A 22381-nucleotide genomic window follows, 5' to 3' on the forward strand; every position below is an offset into this window, starting at 1 on the left:
TTGTATGCGTAGTTCGCATTTTGTTCTTGCATTCTTAAAAACCGCTAATTGTAACTCTGTCGTTTTACTTTGTGTTGTGTTGTGTTCGAAAGTTCAAACCGCGAATAAAGGTTAAATTTACAGTCCACTCGCAGTGATGTATTCTTAGGTTTATTAATTTAAAGTTAAGATACCGCTTCGCTACATTATTTGGTCGTCATACGCCGGAGCTTCGAGAAAAACCCGCGCTTGTGAATAAGAATTCTACGTGTCCGTAATGGAGTTGATAATGCAATTTCGGTTTAGAAATCTCAAGACTTACGGAATGCATACAATGTTCGAGGTGAGTGAAATAGTTAACGCATTTTAATTGCATTTGAGATTTCCTTATTGCTACTATTGTTGTGTTTAAAGTATTAGTAAAATCGAGAATTTAGAATATTTTCAAAATGTCAGATATAGAAAAAAAACGAAAGAAAATTTTGAAAACACAGTTAATTAAATTCATTGAGAGAATAGATTATGATAACTTAGATAATGCTGAAGCTGAATTAATCTTAGAAAAATGTAAAATTTTTAAGGAAGATTTTAAATCTCTATTTAAAGAAATTTATACAAATTGTGATGATGAAAAAATAGACACTTTCGTTGACGAAGAACAGTCGATTTTAGAGAAAATTGAGGAGGTTCACTTAAAAATTATTCGTAAGTTAAAGATTTACAAGGTAGTAAATGCAAATGGCGACAAACCTGTCGTACCTGAATCAATCTCTGAAAGTTTAAAGTTACCAAAATTATCTTTACCCACATTTAGCGGAAATTTAACTGAATGGATAACATTTAAAGATTTATTTAACGCTAGTGTTCGCAACAATTCAAATCTTTCTGGAGCTCAAAAATTACAATATTTAAAGAGTTCTTTGAAAAATGATGCTTATCGCATTATTCAGTCAATTCCCATAGCTGATCAAAATTTCAGTATTGCTTGGAATTTACTAGAAGAGAGATTTTCTAATAAGAGAGAACAGATATTTGCTTTTATTAAAAGAATTCTTAACGTTTCACAATTACAAACGGAATCTGCATCCTCGATATTAAGTTTAGTAGATAACGTAAACGAAATAACTCGCTCATTGGAAATATTAGATCAAAGGATAGATAATTTTAGAGATACTTTGTTGTTGTATATTATTTTGCAAAAACTTGACGTTTCGACAATGTTGTGGTGGGAGCCTCAATTAAAAAAAGATGAAATACCAAAGTTGAATGACTTGATAGAATTTTTGAAAAATTACGCTAGAACATTACAGAACAGTAAACCTTTAGTTAGTAAAACGCATAAATCAGATAAACCAGTGTATAATAGGGTTACTTCTCTGATTTCTAATTCTACCTGCTTATTTTGTAAAGAAGATCATTTTTTATACAGGTGTTCTAATTTTTTAAATTTACCAGTGCGAAAACGAATAGAGTTTGTTAAGGCTAATAAACTTTGTTTTAATTGCTTGTCTAATGTCCATAAAGTTAAAATGTGTAAGAGTGCAAACACCTGCAAGCATTGTTTTAAGCATCATCATAGCATTTTGCATTTAGAAAATAATTTCAAACCAAAAAATGCATCTAGATTCCCTTCACCGGAAGCACAAGTGTTTGTTCCGAAATCGCAAATTAAACCAGAAAACACTTTGAGTGAGGTTTCTCCAACTGTTTGTGCAAACAACTATGAAAATAAACTTTTTGGTGCTCATGCTAATGGTAAACGTAGTCATGTACTTTTGTGTACTGCTTTAATTAAGGTTCAAAACTCAAACCAGGAATTCATAAATTGTAGATGTTTACTAGATTCAGGCAGTGAAAAATCATTCATTCGTCGGAAAACAGCTATCAATTTAGGATTGAGCATAAAGGATTCGAAGATATTAGTGTCATGCTTAGGTACTTTCAATACAACTACTACTGGAGAAGTTGACTTGTTGTTTACACCTCATTTTAATACTAATTACAGAATTTCAACATCCGCTTACATAATAGACAAAATTACAGGAAACATTCCAAGTGTAACTTTACCTTTGAATTTATATGAAAATTTCCAGGATTTAACTCTAGCAGATCCTACATTTCATGAATCGGGAGAAATTGATATTTTACTTGGAGTTAACGTATTCCTTACTTTAATAAATGGCGAGGTAATTAAAAGGGGCAAAAATCTTCCATTTGCATGTTGTTCTAAGTTAGGATGGATAATTGCTGGAACTACACATTTTGAATTCCCAAACCGTAAGCAGGTTTCAGTCAATACGCTAAACGTAAACACGGAGGAATTAGTTAAATCATTTTGGGATTTGGAACAAATTCCCACATCGAAACCTTTAACTAAAGAGGAAAGATTGTGTGAAAATCATTTCGTGGAAAATCACGTGCGTAGTGAAAAGGGTCGTTACTCAGTAAAACTGCCATTCAAGCCTAAAAGAAATGAGTTGGGTAATTCCAGACCATCAGCCTTTCGCAAGTTTCTTAGTCTGGAACAAAAATTAATAAAAACTCCTGAAGTATATCAACAGTATAAAGACTTCATGTCCGAATATTTATCACTTGGACACATGGAAGAATTATCCGATGATAATCCAGATAAAGTAAATTTTCATTATTATATACCTCATCATCACGTGCTAAAAGAATCCAGTCTTACCACAAAATTACGCGTCGTTTTCAATGCTAGTGCCAAAACTACATCAGGGATATCGCTTAATGACACGCTAATGAATGGTCCCAAGGTACAAGACGACTTATTTACTATTCTTTTGAGGTTTAGATGCTATCCCATAGCCATTACTAGTGACTTATTGAAAATGTATCGACAAGTTCAAATTCATGATGAAGATCGCGATTACCAAAAAATATTTTGGAGAGATGATCCATCGAAGCCGATTAAAACTTACAGGTTGTGCACAGTTACGTACGGCACTACTTCCGCTTCATACCTGGCTACTCGCGTACTCAAACAACTAACAATTGAGGAAGGAACTAAATTCCCAAAGGCAGCTGAAATAATATTACACAATTGTTATATTGATGATGTCCTATTTGGTTCAGACACAGTAGAAAACGCAGTAGAGTTAATTTCTCAACTGAGTGAACTTTTACAAAAAGGTGGCTTTCAATTGCATAAATGGTGTACTAATGATCGCTCGATTTTGGAAACTGCTTTGAGTGCTCGGAACTCAAATTCTTCATGTACAGTAGTTGATACTAAATCAATAAAATTATTGGGTTTGGAGTGGTATCCAACGCAAGACGAGTTTACTTGCCACTTTGGAAATCTCGAAAACAGAGAGTGTTCTACTAAAAGAATAATTTTATCTTCTATTTCGAAAATCTTTGATCCACTTGGTTGGTTAGCACCTTTTATAGTTGCAGCAAAAATCTTGCTTCAAGACATATGGAAATTACAAATCTCGTGGGATGATCCCTTGCCAGATGAAATCAATCAAAGATGGAAAATCTATTGTGAAGATATCGCAAATCTTGAATGCATTCATATTCCTAGGAGAGTATTATTGCCCAAATCTACAAATGTAGAACTTCATTGTTTCTGTGACGCATCAGAGAAAGCTTACGCCGCAGTGATTTATTTAAAGTCTTCAAATCATTCTTCAATTTCGGTGCAGCTACTAACATCAAAAACTCGCGTAGCTCCCCTGAAAGTAATCTCTATTCCTCGTTTAGAACTCTGCTCTGCAGTTCTATTAGTGCATTTGGTTCAAGCTGTGCAGAATTCATTGCAAATTCATGTTGACAGTATTTACGCATGGAGTGATTCAGTGATAGTTTTGTCCTGGATACAATCAGAACCAACACGCTGGCAAACATTTGTAGCCAACCGCGTTTCAGAAATTCAATCAGTCTTACCTTCATCACATTGGAATCACATAAAAGGAAAGGAGAATCCAGCTGATTGCGCATCAAGAGGTCTTTTGCCTTCAGAGCTTTCTACTCATGACTTGTGGTGGACAGGTCCTCAGTGGCTTAATTCAAATAATATTCCATTCTCTATCAACTTACCATTTTCAGAAGAGTCTTTAAGGGAACAACGGAAAAATATTTCTTGTTCAATTGGAACAGTCGCTTCGCAAATTCCAGTCCTTAATGAAGTTTCATCATTTTTGAAACTTAAAAGAATCATCGCATGGTGTTTTCGGTTTGCGAATAATTCAGCTAAATCTACCGCAACAAGACTTAAGGGTTACCTTAAAACCGAAGAATTGCAATACGCTAGAAATGCAATTGTTAGAGTAGTTCAAATGGATGAGTTTTTTAATGAATATAATCTTCTGAAAAAGAATCAACCGTTAAACTCAAATAGTAAGATCCTTTCTTTGAACCCGTTTATCGATAAGAATGGACTTATACGCGTTGGAGGAAGATTAAGACAATCCAACATCGCGCAGGACAGAAAATATCCTATTTTGTTGCCCAAGAAACATCACATAACACAGATTATAGTGAATCATTTTCATGAATCCCATCTTCATGCAGGCCCCCTGCTATTGCTATCAGTAATTAGAAGAGAATATTGGATAATCCACGCTAGGTCAGTTGTAAGACAACAGATTTGGAAATGTGTGAAATGTCATCGTGTACGAGCTAAAACATCTACCCAGATAATGTCTGATTTACCATCGTCTAGAGTCGTTCCGTCAAAGGTTTTCTCCAAAGTTGGAATTGACTACGCCGGGCCATTTCAAGTGAAGCCCAGGCAAGGTCGAGGAGTAAAACCAATGAAATGCTACATTTGTGTATTCGTGTGTTTTACTACAAGAGCTATACATATTGAATTAGTAGGTAATCTTACATCAGAATCATTTATTGCCGCTTTGAAGCGCTTTGTATCTCGAAGAGGAAAACCGATAGAAGTGCATAGCGATTGTGGCACAACTTTTATTGCTGCAGATAAGGAATTGAAAAGAGTAATAAACTCCTTGAAGGAAAATGAATTGGTTAATAAATATTGCTCTACTGAAGGTATTAAGTGGATATTTAATCCTCCCGCAGCGCCACATTTTGGAGGATTATGGGAAGCTGCAGTCAAATCTACAAAGTTACATCTCAAGCGAACCATAGGTGAACCACTTCTAACGCAAGAAGAATTTATGACATTGCTAGCTCAAATTGAAGCTTGTTTAAATTCGCGACCGTTGTGTCCACTGTCTGAAGATCCATCAGAATTTTCTGCACTTACGCCAGGCCATTTTTTAATTGGTACCCCGCTAACTGCCTTACCAGAAGAAAGTTTACACGATCAAAAAATTCCTATATTGCAACGTTGGAAGCTTGTTGAGAAAATGTTTCAAAGCTTTTGGAAAAGATGGTCCAATGAATACATTTCTAATTTGCAACGACGTTCAAAATGGTTGAAAGTGCAACCTAATTTAAAGGTTAATGATTTAGTTATCATAAAGGAAGACAATTTACCCCCGCTACAATGGAAATTGGGAAGAGTGCTGGAACTTTTTCCTAGCTCAGATAATATTGTGCGTATCGTGAAGATCAAAACCGCTAACGGAGTTTTCAAAAGGCCAATTCACAAACTTAGTGTTTTGCCTATCAACGATTAAGTTTTTTTCCTAAAGCATTATAACTTTGTACTTTGCTTTAGCTATATAAGTTCCTGAATTGTATCAAGGCTTCTGTGCATCTGTTTTGAGAACAATTTAGTTTCATTGCATAATTACATATTATGTTTTCTTGTGAATATTTTGATGATACATTTTTGCATAATTTAATATTGTTATGATAATTTCATTTTGTAAAAGCTATTTATTTTGAAACGATGTTTCAACGCCGGGCGGAATGTTTCAGCCACCAGAGCTCTCTGCCTGTCTGTGAGATATTATTTCGCAATGCGCAGATTGTATGCGTAGTTCGCATTTTGTTCTTGCATTCTTAAAAACCGCTAATTGTAACTCTGTCGTTTTACTTTGTGCTGTGTTGTGTTCGAAAGTTCAAACCGCGAATAAAGGTTAAATTTACAGTCCACTCGCAGTGATGTATTCTTAGGTTTATTAATTTAAAGTTAAGATACCGCTTCGCTACACCTTGGTAAAGATTAATCTTCAGCATGCAGCTTATTTTCCAATCTAGTTTCAGGCTGAATAATTTGTAAAATTAATTTTTGGAAATTATTGTTAAGAAAGTTAGTCGCTAAATCACGCTAATAATATTTCTACACTTTATTTTAATTCTTGTTGACTATCAGTACATTATTCACTTGTTTCACAAGTGTAATATTTATTTTATACGCAAATCTACCTAACATAGCAATAAATGGTTTTCCCCATGTGTAAAGTGTATACGAGCCAGCTTCCCTTAGAAAGTCCTCCACGAAGGCATCCCTCCCCATAGGCAGATAGCCCTAGTGTGCTTTGCCATAATTAAATACACACCAACATAGCAATAAAATTTAAGTTATGCGGAGCTCCTGATCGATTGAGCTTTAATTTATTGAGAGGCCTGATTTATTGCATTAATTTGCAGTACTGTTTATCTAATTCTTTTCTCTTAGATAAAGTTTAGAAAAACCCTTCTTAGCAAAATAATTTTAATTTATTTAAAATTTATACTTCAGTGTTCCAAATGCAAAGTAATGCTTTTATAATAGATTTATGCTAAGTTTTTTTTTAATTTAACTAATAATTTCTGCAAACATTTACATGATTACTTTAATCAACAAAAAATGTTTCTAGCACATTTTAACACACTTTGATACGGAATAACCTTTTGTACGCCAATGAAATATATTAAATTTTCCAGTCTAGTTCAGACATCATGACTATTACTGATGCAATTTATAAAAAATATGATTGGTATGCTTTATAATTATTTAATTTATGATATTATTATAATACTCTTTACTCTAATATTGCAATCAATGTAAGATGTTTATAATGCTAATATGTATGTTTATTAATACCTTTTATTTTCCTTGTTAGCTCTCTCATTTATTATTTTTATTCAAGTAATTAGCCTGCTTGTTAGATATTCTTGTCCTTGTGATTGTGATGTGTAATTCTATTTCTTTATTTTTTTCTCTTGGCTACAATTGGCTTGGAAAAGTAAAATTGCAATCTGGTAGGCAAGGGAGGGGGAAGAAATTTTAATTCGCGCAGTTGGACTATAACAGGACGGTTGGAATATACCTTTCACAGCATTCAGTTTGTTTTATGTTTTCCGTATGTCTTAAATTATATATTTTTTCAAAAAATGTATATGCCTTTTATCAATTAAATGTATAAAAAATATAGAACTATTGAAAGTAGAAAAAATTATACAGAAAATGTCAAATTACTAAATGCTTTACTTGTGTAATTGTTTCTTTTTTTATATAAATGATTTAAATATAAGGAGGTGTCAAGTATTTATTATTTATGAGTTATTATCCAAACAGCATTTAAAACTACAGATGCTTAAGAACAAAATAATCAGGAATTATGATGACATTTAAAGGTTTCCTTGATGCAGGAAATTTTAAACCTGCAACGTAAGATAAGGCATTTGACCAGAACTGCATAAAACTGATTGGGCCTGTAACCTTTTATTAGTTTCATTCAACTTTTGCAATAATATTTATTTAAGAAAAATCGAATTTAAGGTCTATATTTGAGTCCATAAACATGAAGATATATTCAGCTTCGTAAACTGACTAATTATTAATTACAAAATATATTTTATACATGATACATTTATATATTCCTTCCCAATAAATTCGATTCTAATTTTAAGGTTGACATTTGTGTCTATAAAAATGAATATATGTATAGTTTCGTAAACTGACTAATTATTAATTACAAAATGTATTTATACATGATACATTTTTATATTCCTTCCCAATAAATTCGCAATGAATTAACAATTTCATCAACATGAAAGTTGTTCACGAAACAATTCACAGTATAAATAGAATAAGAGCTGCGGAAGCCTTTGCTTTTAGTACCATCTGGATGCGAAACTTTGAACTAAAAGACATATTCCAAATAATCTTTAATATTTCTAGCTTTAAAAATTAAAGGTAATTTTGTATTGAAATATGATAAAAATACAGATCAAATTATGCAATTAAAATTATCGATATTTTTATTTAATTTCAAAATTTGGGCCAAATCTGAAAATCTTGTTCCATCAGTTCAAAATGAAATTCGTTTAATCTATTCTTCGTTCCTAGGGCAAAAAATAACTATGACTCGTTATTTATTTGTGAGATTATATACGAAAGATTAGCTTCTTTAATTTTATGTAAACATTGCATTAAATATTTACGTTCACTGTTTGATATAATCGTCTGCTCGCTGATTTTTTTTTTTTTTAGACTGACAATTGCAAAAGTCTGTTATTTTTTCATTTCAGTTAAAAACGTCTTTAGAATTCTTTTGTTTGCAGTTTAGTTTTTATTTAGAAAGAAATGGCAACTCCGTTTTATTTAGCAATCGTAGAATGTTTTGTTGAATTGATTTCTTAGAGTGCAAAGAGCATTTTTTGCTGTAGTCCGTTACATTATTCTCACTTGAAATGCCTAGAGCAAAGGCAGAAAACGTTCGTAAATTTGCAAAAAGACCTAAGCGCATGAGTACTGTCCAAAATGGCGCTGGCAATAGTGACTCTTTGCCTTCTGATGATGAAATTGATGAAGTTCCAAAGTCTCCAGTTGTTTCTGATAGTGGTTCGAAACGAAGTGGGATAGATATGGAAAATGAGTCAGTATATACTGCGGATTTTAGTGGTGGGATGTCAAAGTTATTGGAAAGATTTAGCACTGATCTCAATAAAACGATGCTAGCCAAACGAAAAAAGTTGGAGCAGTTTACTCAGGTAAATCCTTTTTAACGTGTTATGCACACTGATGTTTTAAAAACATTATTCCTCGCATCTGAAATAAATACATAATAATTTCAGATATTGATTAAAAAAAACTAAAGTTAATTTAATAAAAATGGCATGATTTGATACCTTTTCAAAAAAAAGAAAAAGAGTTTAGGATGTTTAATTTTTGTGTTCTAAATGTAATATTTCTTGAATATTAGTGTTTGATATTAGCATGCGATACGTGTTTATGCAATATGTGCTTCCTTTTAATTATTAAATTTAAGTTGAACTTTCTAATTATTCGCTTTCTTTCGTTATGTCCATTGTTTTTTTATTCCATCTATAGTGTTTACTCATATGATTTTCTATATTACTCATATTTTCATACCCATATAATTTTACTCATATTTTTTTTCTATATTTCAAATTGTTTATGAATTTTGCAAAGAATTATTACGCACTTACTAGGTAACTGCTCTGAAAATTATTATTTAAAAATGATTTCGCATATTTAAAGTATTGTTTTGAATCGCCTTCTTTAAAAGTAATAGGAATTTCAATAGCTTAAATTTGTGATTTGAAGATAATGTTATATGTTTTATATTAGTCTACTGAAAGTTAAATTTAAATATATATAGTATTTTTGAAGAATGATTTACATATCTGATTTAGTGTAATACCTTAGAGCAATTATTAGATTTATTCTCCAAAGTATATGTTCTACAGAACATTAGGATTCTTCGGAGCAAGAAACGCGAAAAATCAATGACGCGCTCGCTGGAATTCGAATTGCTAGTGTTCCAAACGGTAAAAGGATGCGCAAACCTTTTACATTACAAGACCATGCACAGAGGAAAATGCCATAATTGCGTCAGCTCTATTTAAAAGGCAGAAAAATTCGTCTCTGCATCTTTTCCTTTTTACTTTTTCATCGACTCATTTGTACGGTTTTAATTCCTTATGTTTTGAAGTTTTGGAAACACGTTTATTTACATATCTTTTATTACTGTATAACTTATTTTCACATATGATGAATGTGTTTAGAAAACACTAAGCCCATTCGAAGTCAGCAGCATCTGACTTTTCGCTAGCTTCAGCAGCCTGACTCATTGCATTTCTTCGCCAAATCAGCAGTGCAACCTACGCTTATTAATTGAAATAAATAGTAGCTCTTCCGAACACCAAATTCTGTAGGTAAACAAAAAGTTAGTAAAATAATTAAACGCTTAATGCACTTCTTGTTCTAAGTTCTCCAGGATTCGAAGGTTCCATTTTCTACTTGGACATGCTATCCACTTACACCATCAGAGCACGCACGGGGAAATACGATAATTTCTTATGATTATAAAATAGCAGTACTATAATTATCTAAATGATAACTTCGTTTCTTTCCTTTGCTTCAGTGAGAACACATTTAAAACATAAATAATAACGATAATGATATTCAAAAAAAGAAATAGTATAGCAATAAAATCACTTAAAACGGTGGCTATTTCACCACTATAATTTTGTTTCCATTGAGAGACATGAAATATTTTTAAGCAGTATTCTGGCTTTCTCTGTCCCGCTGATAACCAATATTATCTTAAAATCTGGAATACTTTTTAAAGCTTTTTTAAGATGTCTGTAGTTAGCAATGATGAACCATTTTTCAGCATCATCATTTTCTTTGTTTCCCTTTCTTTCAAATTTCTGACGCCTACATTTTATAGAAAGAGAAGAAATATTTAAAATGATTAATGTGGGAAAACACAGAAAAATAGTATCTTAAAAAAAGGAATCATTCAATATTCAACGATTTAATACGTTCAAAATGTGTTTTGAAAAATTGGGGATATAGATGTGTGTGCTGTGTGTGTCTGTATTTAATTACGGCAAAGCACACTAGGGCTATCTGCCTAAGGGGAGGGATGCCTTCGTGGAGGACTTTCTAAGGGAAACTGGCTCGTATACACGTTACACATGGGGAAAACCACGAAAACACCCATGCAGCCAGCCCGTTCGCGGGACTCGAACCTCGGACCGAACTACCAGTGTTCAGCGACTTTACCGCTCGGCCGCTGGTGGGCCCTGGGGACATAGAAAACAGTTTAATGAGTGTAATGAGATTACTGTGCTGCTTTACAATTTACGCTACATGTTTTTGCCCACATAACGCAAAAATAATAAACAGATAAATAAATAAAATTGCAATCTAAAATTTTCAGGCTCTAATCTTTCATTTTGAGACATTTGCTACTAAAATTTCAAAAAATTAATAAAATATTTAAGAAAAGGAAAGAAAATTTTAACTGCAGTCAAATCATGGTGTGAAAATCATAGATTTAAAATGAGTAGTTACAAAAACAACACCCCATAGCAGGATAAAAACTCGAAATAGTATTAATTCACTGCAAATTATTGCCATGTGGAGATCTGTGCGTTTAGTTATTTAAGATGTAACTGTACACCTTGCGCAAATAAAATAAGACAGTTCTACATCTCCCTTTCTACTGGACCGATTGTCGAATTTTTAACTGGCATTTACCATGTCTAGAAAGCGTGACTTAGGATATGTATTAGATTTATATATAGCATTGTTCTAGCATAGGTATTTTGACACACAATCGGACTGAAATAACATACCAATGTTTTTCCATATTTCGATTCTATGACTCAAGTTATGCCAAAATGCTAAGCTTTGTAAAAATCGCACAATAAGTTTTTAAAACATTAGCTCTCAAAATTTTAGCTTCTCCATGTTAATTGAATTTTTATATGTATTTATTTATATCGCTAATTTTGTTAATCTTATTTGATTCTTCCTTTCACATTTTGAAGTTTAAGTTCATTCCAAATAAAATTCGCTAATTTTCTATGATTTACTTTTTAAATTTGTATTTTAAAATAATTTTATAAATTTTTCAAAAACATTTTGAATTAGAACCTATAAAATGTTTACCATCATCTTGAAGTAGATGTACTTTTAAGCATACCTAAAAAAATTAGGAAAATAGGTTGCTTTAAATTAAGAAACTCGCCGAATGAATTATTCTTGGCGCAAACTAAAAAAAATATGCCAAAAATATGCAAAATTTTTAAATTTCTCACCAAAATTTGCGAAATTTAATATCCAGGCATAATTTGAGTCGTAGAATAGAAATAGGGAAAAAAATGGTATTTTATTTCAGAAAAAGCTTTCTGGTTTTGTGTTAAAATATCTATGTTAGAACAATGCTATATGTAAACCTAATATATATCCTAAGACACGAGAACATTCGAGACGTGGAAAACGCAAGTTAAATTTCGACAAACGGTCCAGTAAAAAGGAAGATATAGAACCGCCCTTTTTTGTGCAAGCTGTATATTTAACTTCATCGCTTGTTCACGAGGTGTTCACTTGAGCTTGTTCACTTGAGGAAAACTTTAAAGGTTTTCCTCAAGTGGGAATACTGTCTAATTTTCCAAGAAAGAGGTCACTCTAAAGTGTTTTAAAAACTGTTTCTGGACACGCGCTGTATTGCATATTTGTATTTGGATGTTCCATGACTCAAATAATTGCCATATTGGAATACCAAAATTAAAACTCCCTCTTTTTTTTTTTTTTTTTTTTTTTTTTTTTTTTTTTTTTTTATGGCCCACGCTTTATTTTATGCCATTAGCCTTGCGCCAAGAGCCGGAAAGTGGTGGCCATTTTATTATGAAGCACCTAATAGGTGGCAACCGTTGCCTCCTATGAAGGAACGGACAGTTGCGACCATACCTGCTTCAGGATTCGAACCCGTGCCAATCGCAGGGGGTCGTTAACCACTGTACCAATTGGGCGGCTCCACGTACTTTTTACTTCCTTAAATTTATAAAACTATAATTTTAAGTGGTTAATGTGCGTCTTTCAACTATAAAGAGATTTTATTATGTAACATTTCTGCTGGATACCATCATCAAATAATCCTTAGATGTATCTGGCAAAATATAATGCTCAGAATGGATCTTCATTGAGCCTGAAACAATGTTCTATTTGATACTCTCTCTAAAGTTATTAGATTTTATTTATTCCAAATGCCTTGCAAACTCGAATTTAAATTAGACGGCATTCTCGAAAGTTGTTGTTAATGCATGGAGCATAATCCTTTACATTTACTTAGCTATATTCATTTTAACCAATATTACTTACCAGTATTGTTTATTACAGACTAATAATTTTTTGTTTAATATAACAAAATTAATCATTTAAAAACAAAATGTAGTATGGGTTCTTGAAAGGTTAAGAAACATTCTTTTTTAAGTATACTAATGCTGAAAATATTTGTGGTACTTATCCGTTGGATGTGTTAGAAATTATACGTATTTTCATGTAAATCAAACAGATACATTATTAAAAATGAAACTGAAGGTTTGAATTATTAAGAAGGGAATTTACTGATTTTAATTAGCTCAATTTGTTCAGCAATTGCAGACTAAGTTTGAAAGATAAATGGAAGTTTTTATGCTTTTCCAAATGGTAGCACTTTCAGGAGCGAATATTGCGCAAATTATTTGGAAGAAAAAGATTGTCTCTTCCGTTACGCACCTCCACGTATCTTGGCGCTTGTGAAAGGTCAACTAGAAATTGTTTACGATTAAGAAACTCACCAAAATGTAGGCAGGTGCGAAATAAGTACCTTATAATATATTATGTTTTGCTCAGTGGCAGCATTAATAGGAAATGCATGATAGCATATCGTAACGAAATTAAAGGTCCAAAAATGTCAGAAGGACTATCTGTAAGAAGTTTCAAAGATCAAAACAATCTTTAATACGTATTTGCAAAAGTTATTGTCAGCTAGAAATTATCAATACTTCACTCGTGGAAAATATTTTTGCAATCTTCGTGCACAAGCTATCCTGTGTCTAAAGCATACTGTGGCATGTTACAATATTTCTGACACTTTTACATCTTTCTACACTGCCTTTAGTGTAAAAAAATAAAATCTTCGGTTGACATTCTACAACAATTTAATTTGTACATTGGAATTAATTTTATGTTTATGCTCTCACCTTTAATATTTGTATTTTCAAAGAGTTTTTAAACTGATGCGGATGGTGCTTAATTTCATTTCTTTTAAGTGTTGGATGAACTTGATGAAAGTTATAAAAATCATTTTACAAACTTATAAGGTATTTCTCAAGCCGTCTTACCATGTCTTCATGGTGTAGTGGTCAGCAAACTCGACGCGTATTCAAGAGAACCGTGGTTCGAGTCCGAGCAAGTGCATTTCTCATTTTCACTTCTCCTGTTTCAAAATAACTAATGTCTCTACACCAGGATTTGTCGATTGGGTGCCCTAAAACCCCAGAAGCCCTCTGAAAGGGGGAGTATATAAGATATTTATCCCGTCTTCTTAGCACGCCTTCGTAGTGTAGTGGTCAGCTCGCTGGGGGCGTATTCCAGAGGTCCGTCGTTCGATGCCCGGCGAAGGCGTTGCTCATTTTTCATCTCTCCTGCTGTAACTTAATAGTAAAGGGGTGGTGGCCACGTCCTCCGTCACCACGAAGACATGGTAAGACGGCGTGAGAAATACCTTATAAGTTGGTAAAATGATTTTTATAACTTGCATCAAGTTCATCCAACACTTAAAAGAAATGAAATTAAGCACCATCCGCATCAGTTTAAAAACTCTTTGAAAATACAAATATTAAAGGTGAGAGCATAAACATAAAATTAATTCCAATGTACAAATTAAATTGTTGTAGAATGTCAACCGAAGATTTTATTTTTATTATTATTATTTATCACTATCACTATCTCTCCTGCTTCCAATTAACCTAATTCTTCTACAGTGGCGCCCGAACTAAAAAGGTGGTGAATGATAATTTTCCACCACCAGGATGTGGCGATTGAGTCCCCTAATCCCCAGCCGCCCTTTAAAAGGGGGTGTATATAAAGAGTTTCTCCCACCTTCTTAGCATGCCCTTCGTGATGTAGGGCCGTGGTTCGAGTCCCGTCGAGGGCATTGCTCATTTTTCACATCTTCTGCTTCGAAATAACTCAGTGTTTCTACAAACTAAAAGAATGCGGTTTGGCTAAGAAAACATTTTATTGTGTTTTGTTAATTTCTGTTTGTCAAAATGTTTTGTCAATGGCATCTGGTTTTTGGTTTTAAAGTTTAACATGTTAGCCTGCCTTAGGAAGTTAAAATTTGCTCCAGTGTATAAAATAAAGTAACAGTTAGAAGAAGTCTCACCCACATCTTAAATTAAAATTTTAAGCATTAGGATACCATTTTATTTTTATTTCTTAAGTAATGTATAAGTACTTTATGTAATTTATGTATAAGTAACACTTTAATACGCATTGTAGGAATGATCTAAAATAAAGTCAAATTATGAGCATTAAAGACTGGTGATGTGAATATAAGTTAATTAGTACCGTCACACAAATGTTATTTACTGCAGTATGTTCAGGGAACATAATTTAAGATAAAAGACATACCAGTTATCATTAATTAAAAAAATCTGATGTGAACAGCACAGGACTTCCTTGTAAAGCCTATTAAATTACACACATTTCCCTGCACTTCATCTAAACTTATTTCCTTGAATTATTCTAATTTATTTAACTAGTTCCTCAAGGCAAGTTGAAAATGACATCGAAACTTGAAAATTTTGAAATTACATATTGGTCAGTTTTTGTCCTAAGGGAGTCTAACTTCCTGAATTTTATATTTTCATATATTATATAAAACTTTCCCAAATATATGTATAAAAACCGGGAGACAGTATTAAAATTATATTTCGTTATTTATCTTTTTTTTTTTTTTAATTTGACAGTGCCAAAACATGAATATTTCCGTCATAATTGGAAGTATATGATTACAACCACAGATTAGAAAAATAAAGGTCAGCTGAGGACGTTTAAGCCAGATAAGGGGTTGAATATAGTATCGAGTCCCCGTTAAACATTTTTAACATTTTTCGAAATTGAACTTACTAATTTAAGTATGGATTCACTCTTTTAAGATAATTCTACTACAATTAATCTTGGGAGATAATATAATCAATATTCTTTAGTAAATAAATTATTATTAACTTACTTTGCAGCAATTGCGCTAGTAGATTAACTCGATTTCGCACTAAGTGAATTTAAGATCATACGACACACACACACACACACATATATATATATATATATATATATATTCTGGTACGGCCAATTACTATAAAATAGGGAGGCGCGAAGCTAAATGTTATATCGCACTCATATACAAAAGTCCAATGTTCTACGCCTAATAGTTTTTGATTTATACGAGATACATACATATGTACGTACAGACGTCATGCAAGAAGAGTCAAAGTGGATTCGGGAATGGTCAAAATGGATATTTGCACTGAAATTTGAAAATCAATACTTTTCGCCTTTACAATACTTCCTTTACTTCATACAACGGAGCAAAAGTATGCTGACTATACATTGATATATTTATTGTACTCCTCTTTAAGGAATCTACGCGATCTACCACAAAGAAGGTACTGGAGACTAACAAAACTCAGTCTGCTGAAAGAAAGAAGCTCCTCGAACATTTTCAGAATCAGTTTTGTGTTATTGTTCAACAAGGTGAAGCAGAAATGGAAAAACTGAAAGAAGCAGAAGATAAACTACAAGTAAATATTTATCACTTATTATTATGCTTTCACAAATACTGGTACTTAAAGGTACTGAAGGATAATTTAATAAAATTAATGTTATTATTATATATCCTGTGTTGTTGCTAAAATGGAAAACAAAATGCATTTTGTGAAACATAAATGATATTTCTTCATCTGTATATGTATATGTTACCGCAAAGTATGAAATTCGGCATTCTGTAGAATATCTGGCATTTTATAGAATGCCGAAACTGTGTAGGAATGTATGAAATGATTAAGTATTTCAAACATTGCCAGATGACAAACCAGCAAACTATGAAATATATCATCTTATTATATACAGGTGCCTAGGGAAAGTTTATAATAATTCGATCAATATATTGGCAGTTGTAATGAGTATGAGACAAACTATTTTCTACCGAACGTTTGAAAGAATCTTAAAGCAACTATATATGAGATCGGAGTTCCTTTTATGTTGTAAGAATTTGCTTAGAACTGAAGATATTACTGACTCCGAATTTCCTCTCTGATCAATTGCAGTTAATTGCTCAGTTCAGTGGAAGTGGCCAAAGATTCGACAAATGTATGTGTAAAACAAAATGCCGATATAATAGATGTCTTTGGGTGACAAAAGTAATGAACTCAATATGCCATTCAAGCCAATTCAAAAATGTTTCAACAAATATGTTAATTTTAATTTCTTATTTTTATGTGAAAATTTTGTTCTCTTTTATTAAGAGAGGCACAAATTGCTTTTCTTATAGCTTTCATTTTTCTTTATATATTTTGAATAAACAATTTTTAATATCACTGTTTCATTATTTTTTCAAATAACATCTGTATTTTTGAGAAATGAACATCTTTTAAATATTAGACTTATCATGATATTTTTTCTATACTTTGCCTAAAAATTATTTCTCATTCTATAGAATGCCTAGGTATTATATACAATGCCTAGATAATATAAAGCATATAATAATTCCAATATCTCATACTTCGCCTAAAAGCGCCAGACATTCTATAAAATACCTAGATATTCCATAGAATGCTGGCATTTCACTTCTTTACCGGTAACATATAGAATAAGAAAGCTTTTTGAAGTTGGAAAAAGTGTTTTCTTTCAAATAATAATAGACACTCCTTGAATGTATATCTTTCAGATAACTCGACTGATAAATGTCAGTATAAGTCATATGAGAATATTAATTATTATTTTATTATCCTCTGTTTTCTAGTTTAGAAACGAGGTTTATAATTGCTACCTCAGTTCGAGAAAATTTTGAGAATATGAAAAGTAATAATTTAATCTTAATGATTTGAAAAATCTTTGTTCATTGTTTTCTGAATATTAGAAAATGTAAACTATAAATCTTTTTTAAAGATCTGGAATAAAAATACTTCTTTTATCTTGTATTTCATATAGTACTATTCTTACAGCTATTAAGAATAACGTAAGAATAACAGATGAATAAATTTAGCTGAATGAAAAAATTTTTTTTGGTTTTTCATAAAAACATTTTATGCAAAGTAATGCCAAGCTAATAAAAATTTGTAGTCGGTATTACGGTAGACCGTGACATATTTAATGCCCTATTTTTTCGTATGAAATTCAAAATAGTTAAAAATTTTCTTTATTTTCGAAACTGCAGATAGCAGAATGTTTCAAGACTATTAGGCATTTTAATCTGCTCTGAATTTGATTAAGACAAAAACTACATATTTAATATTAGGAAATGAGAATTAGCGTTTAAACACTTAACAGTGATGAATTATAATAATTCACGTATCGATCAAACGTTTGTAAAAATAAACTAGATAGAATAACTTCTTAGAGTAGAACATTTGTTAAAAACTTGAAAACTGAACGTATGTTTTGAGTTAGAATTTTAAAATTTTGCAGTAAATATGATGAATTTAATGAAGGGTGTCAATATTGATACTATTTAAAAAGTTATTCATGAAGATCATTAATAACTGTTTCTTCTTAATGTAATTAAAATAATAAAAGCTGGTAAATTATAGTAAATGTTATTGCATTATAGAAAGTACTCCTCCAGCAACAGAAGCATCAGCAACAGATAAGAATATCTCACGCCCAGCGAATAAAAGCTCTAAAAAATCTAAATGATGAGTTTTGCAAGGTAACTGCTTATATATCATTGTATCTTTGTTTTTTTCTCAGATTGCCCAGCCTCCCTAAGTTATAACCAAGCCTACAGTTTTTAATTTTCTTAATACGAGCTGCTTGCGCGGCTAGTCACCTGAAATAATTTTTATAAAAGTATGAAATGCTTTTAATAAGCGCAGCTAGTGTAATTTCAGGGGTCCAAACAGTATTTAATATTAATACAGGAAAGTAGCTAAATGTATTGCTTTATTTGTTGTGATATTATTATTTTATTATTGCTTTTAAACAACTTAATTTTTTATTCAGTAATATATATTAAATTCAAACGAAAAATTAAATGTTTTACGCTTTACCAAATGGCGTCACACTGTTGCGTGAGAGATAAAAAACAAATATTTCGGGCAGTGGTAATGAATTTCTTTTATTTGAAAGAAAAATATTTTACCCTTTGCCGAGTGGTAATATATGAGTGGCAGAGCGGCCAATTTCTTTTGAACTATTGAATTTTCTGATTAAATTTGCACGTAATTTTTTTACGTTTTGTCAAGCGATAACATATTGCTTTCAGATAATTCTGTTTGTAAATCAAAAATTCAATAAATTTTTGTAAAATATGAAATAAATAAAAGACAAATTTGAAATTCAACATTCTGATTTCGTGGTGCACATTTTCGAATGGAGAATCATACATGTTAAAAATTTAAGTGGCTCTAGATGCTGTCGTTTTATTATAATACTGGGAATATACACATTCTTTATTATTTAATAACAGAGATAATATAGAGCAGTCTATAAATGCATTCAATTTCTATATGTGATTTCTTTTCCTTAAGAATATTTTACCACGCTTTTGCAAGATATTACAGCTACGAATATTTTAAAGTAAATATCTTGAACGTCTTAAAAAATAGGAGACAATTATACACATACTTGTTCTTATTAATTAAATCGATAGAGAAATTATATTTTAAAAGTCAAAAATAGAATGAACTATCATTTCATATTTAAAGTATATTCTAATAAAATTTTTGATTAAGATACTTCGATAATATTTTTAATTATTTTATTTAAAACAAAATAATGTTTTATTTATTTTCAGAATATTTATTTCAATTTTGCTCCTACTTTTACGCAGCTGCGGAATTTTGAACTCTAATTTAAATATGGGAGTAGTATTTAAGGGGGCTCATACACCTTAAACCCCTTGACACCCCTCGAATATGTGACTGTTGCAAGAATTGAGATATTTTATTTATTTTAAAATGAATTCCAACTTTTTACAGCTGACTACATAAAATAGCTGCTTTGGAAACTAGTAACCAGAAATTTTGTGTTGCCACAGATATTTTTGTAATTTAATCCGCTTTGTGACAAAAGTTTTCGTCACGTTTCCACCTTGCGCGCACGATATTTTAAAAATGGCTAATGGTACATACTTGAAAATTGATTGAATTCTTTATATGAGCCCTATTTTTTAACTGAACCTAAAATCTGATGAATATTTTAATATTAAAAAATTTTATGGACGAAAACATTACAGATTTTTTTTTATAAATTACATTTTATAAACTCGACTCCAATTAAAGTAAAACTTTAACATGAAATTCTTAGAATTTTTGTTTCACAGTAGTTTCCAAATGTTATAAAAGCTATATATTAAATATGCAATTAAATTATGCAACAGAATGTTTTAAACTGTGCGCGCAAGGTGGAAACTTGACGAAAATTTTTGTCAAAAAGCGGATTAAATTATAAAAATATTTGTGGCAACACAAACTTTCTGATCACTATTTTGGAAAGCAGATATATTATGTAGTAATCTGTAAAAAGTTGGAAGTAATTGCTTTTTAAATAAATAAGTTATCCCAATTCTTGCAACAGTCACATATTCGAAGATCTTATGGGTTTTAAGGTGTACGAATCCCCTTAACATTGATATATTAATGATAGTTATTAAAAACTGTAATATAGATCTAACAAAGTAATGTGTTTACAAGCGAATTTTTAAGAAAGTAATTATCATTTCAGGGTATGACTGAATTAGAAGAAAGTCATATTGAACAGTATTCTCTTGTTCATAGTGAATTACGGAAGGAAATGGCCCTTCTCCAGAAGAAAATTTTGATGGATATTCAGCAGCAAGAAATGATTAATGTTCGCAAACACCTCAAACAACTGCTTCCATGAACTTTGATCATGCTTTGTTTAGATGTCTATAAAATAAATTAAGTGGTGTAAAATATATAGTTTCTGAATACTATTATTTGGTGTATTTTAATAACGTATTTCATATATAATATTAAATGTCTGTGTGGAACGTTAAATAAAATTTTGAGCTTCTGAATACATTAATTTTTATTTCTGTTATTTGTATAGGTTTTGCTGTCATTTTTTATTTAAATTTTAAAATATGCAATTATTTAATTCAAGCAACTTTTATTGAACATATCAGTCTACCCATCATTAAATGTAATAAAAACTGTAAGAAAACTGATCTAAAAGCCAGTGATATTTTTAAAGTAAATCACAGTAAAGTTCCTTGAGGAAACACAAGAAAATAAGTCTATTTAATCAAATTTGAAGGACCATTTTTAATGTTAATATAAAGGATATTATGCTGATAATTCAGAACTGTGACAGTGAAAGAATTTCCACAGATGTGGATCAGTTAAAAAATACTTTATATTAAGTTTATATATAACATTGCAATAGCATAAGTATTTTGACACAAAATCGGACTTTTTATAAAATGATACCCTTTTTTCCATGTTTTGATTCTGCCTCTCAAATTATGCCAAATGCTAAGTGTTGTGAAAATCATCCAAGTAGTTTTTAAACAATTAGCTCTAAAATCATTTAGCTCCTCAGTGTTAAAAAAAAGTCTGCCATATATTTATTAATATCTCTTTTTTGTTAAACTTAGTTGATTTCTTCTTTCACAATTCAAAATTTAGATTCAATCTATATACAAATATCACATTTTATAATTGTTTTAAAAAATTATGTTTTTAAATAATTTTTATAAATTTTTCGAAAAATAATTTGAATTATAACCTATAAGATTTTCACTATCATCTTAAAATAGATATATTTTAGGCATAATAGCAAAAATTACAGTTTTCTTATTTAAACATTTCCCAAGATATACCGTAATTTATGTATTGGCGCGTTTTGAAATTTGGCATATTTCTAAATAACTATATGATAATTACGTCAAATACGGTGTACGCCCTTTATTATAATTTTCAATGAATTGCAAGAGTTACTTTGAAACTTAAATTTGCAAAGAAACTTATACGGAGAGATTATTCATGTGGAATTTCCTTATTTTCTATTTTATTAATAATGCCTAATGAATATTTATTAATAATACATGATTTTTTTTTTCTAAATTTGTAAGAAATATTAATGAAAAGTTTAAATATTTTTTCCCTTCCATAAGAATGAATTTTTACCTTTGCCATTTTATCGTCTGCTGTTTTGCTTAATTTCAATTTTATATGCAACGAAATTAATTTTGTAGGTTCCAAAATTGTGCATCATATATGCATTCAATACATCTTAACACGTTAAACAACACTTGAAAATATTAATAACAAAACATGCTGTCTTCTAATATAGAAATGTTTAAATTTACTGGAATATAACATTTTTATCTTCTTTTCTGTGTGTTGGAAAGGCAACAAATAAAAATGATTCTGAAAATATTTTCTGTCTAAAGATATTTCGAAGCATTTACTTCATGGTATATTTCTTAAACTATTGTATTTGAAAGGACCCGTAAGATCCTTTTATGCAAAGCAAAATATTTTT

General features: G+C 30.9%; 1 protein-coding gene across 1 annotated transcript; it reads left to right on the forward strand.

The window, feature by feature from the left end:
- Positions 1–8440: 8440 nt before the first annotated feature.
- On the forward strand, positions 8441–20914 carry LOC118188292 (synaptonemal complex protein 3-like). Its single transcript, XM_035358705.2, has 4 exons — positions 8441–8841; positions 16294–16455; positions 18483–18581; positions 20597–20914. The coding sequence occupies exons 1-4, from the start codon at positions 8542–8544 to the stop codon at positions 20753–20755; spliced, it is 720 nt and encodes a 239-aa protein (XP_035214596.1). The 5' UTR covers positions 8441–8541; the 3' UTR covers positions 20756–20914.
- Positions 20915–22381: the final 1467 nt, after the last annotated feature.

Source organism: Stegodyphus dumicola, chromosome 5 (genome assembly GCF_044657685.1).
Source record: "Stegodyphus dumicola isolate Sdum_Otavi_A_Nest chromosome 5, ASM4465768v1".
Taxonomy (NCBI): domain Eukaryota; kingdom Metazoa; phylum Arthropoda; class Arachnida; order Araneae; family Eresidae; genus Stegodyphus; species Stegodyphus dumicola.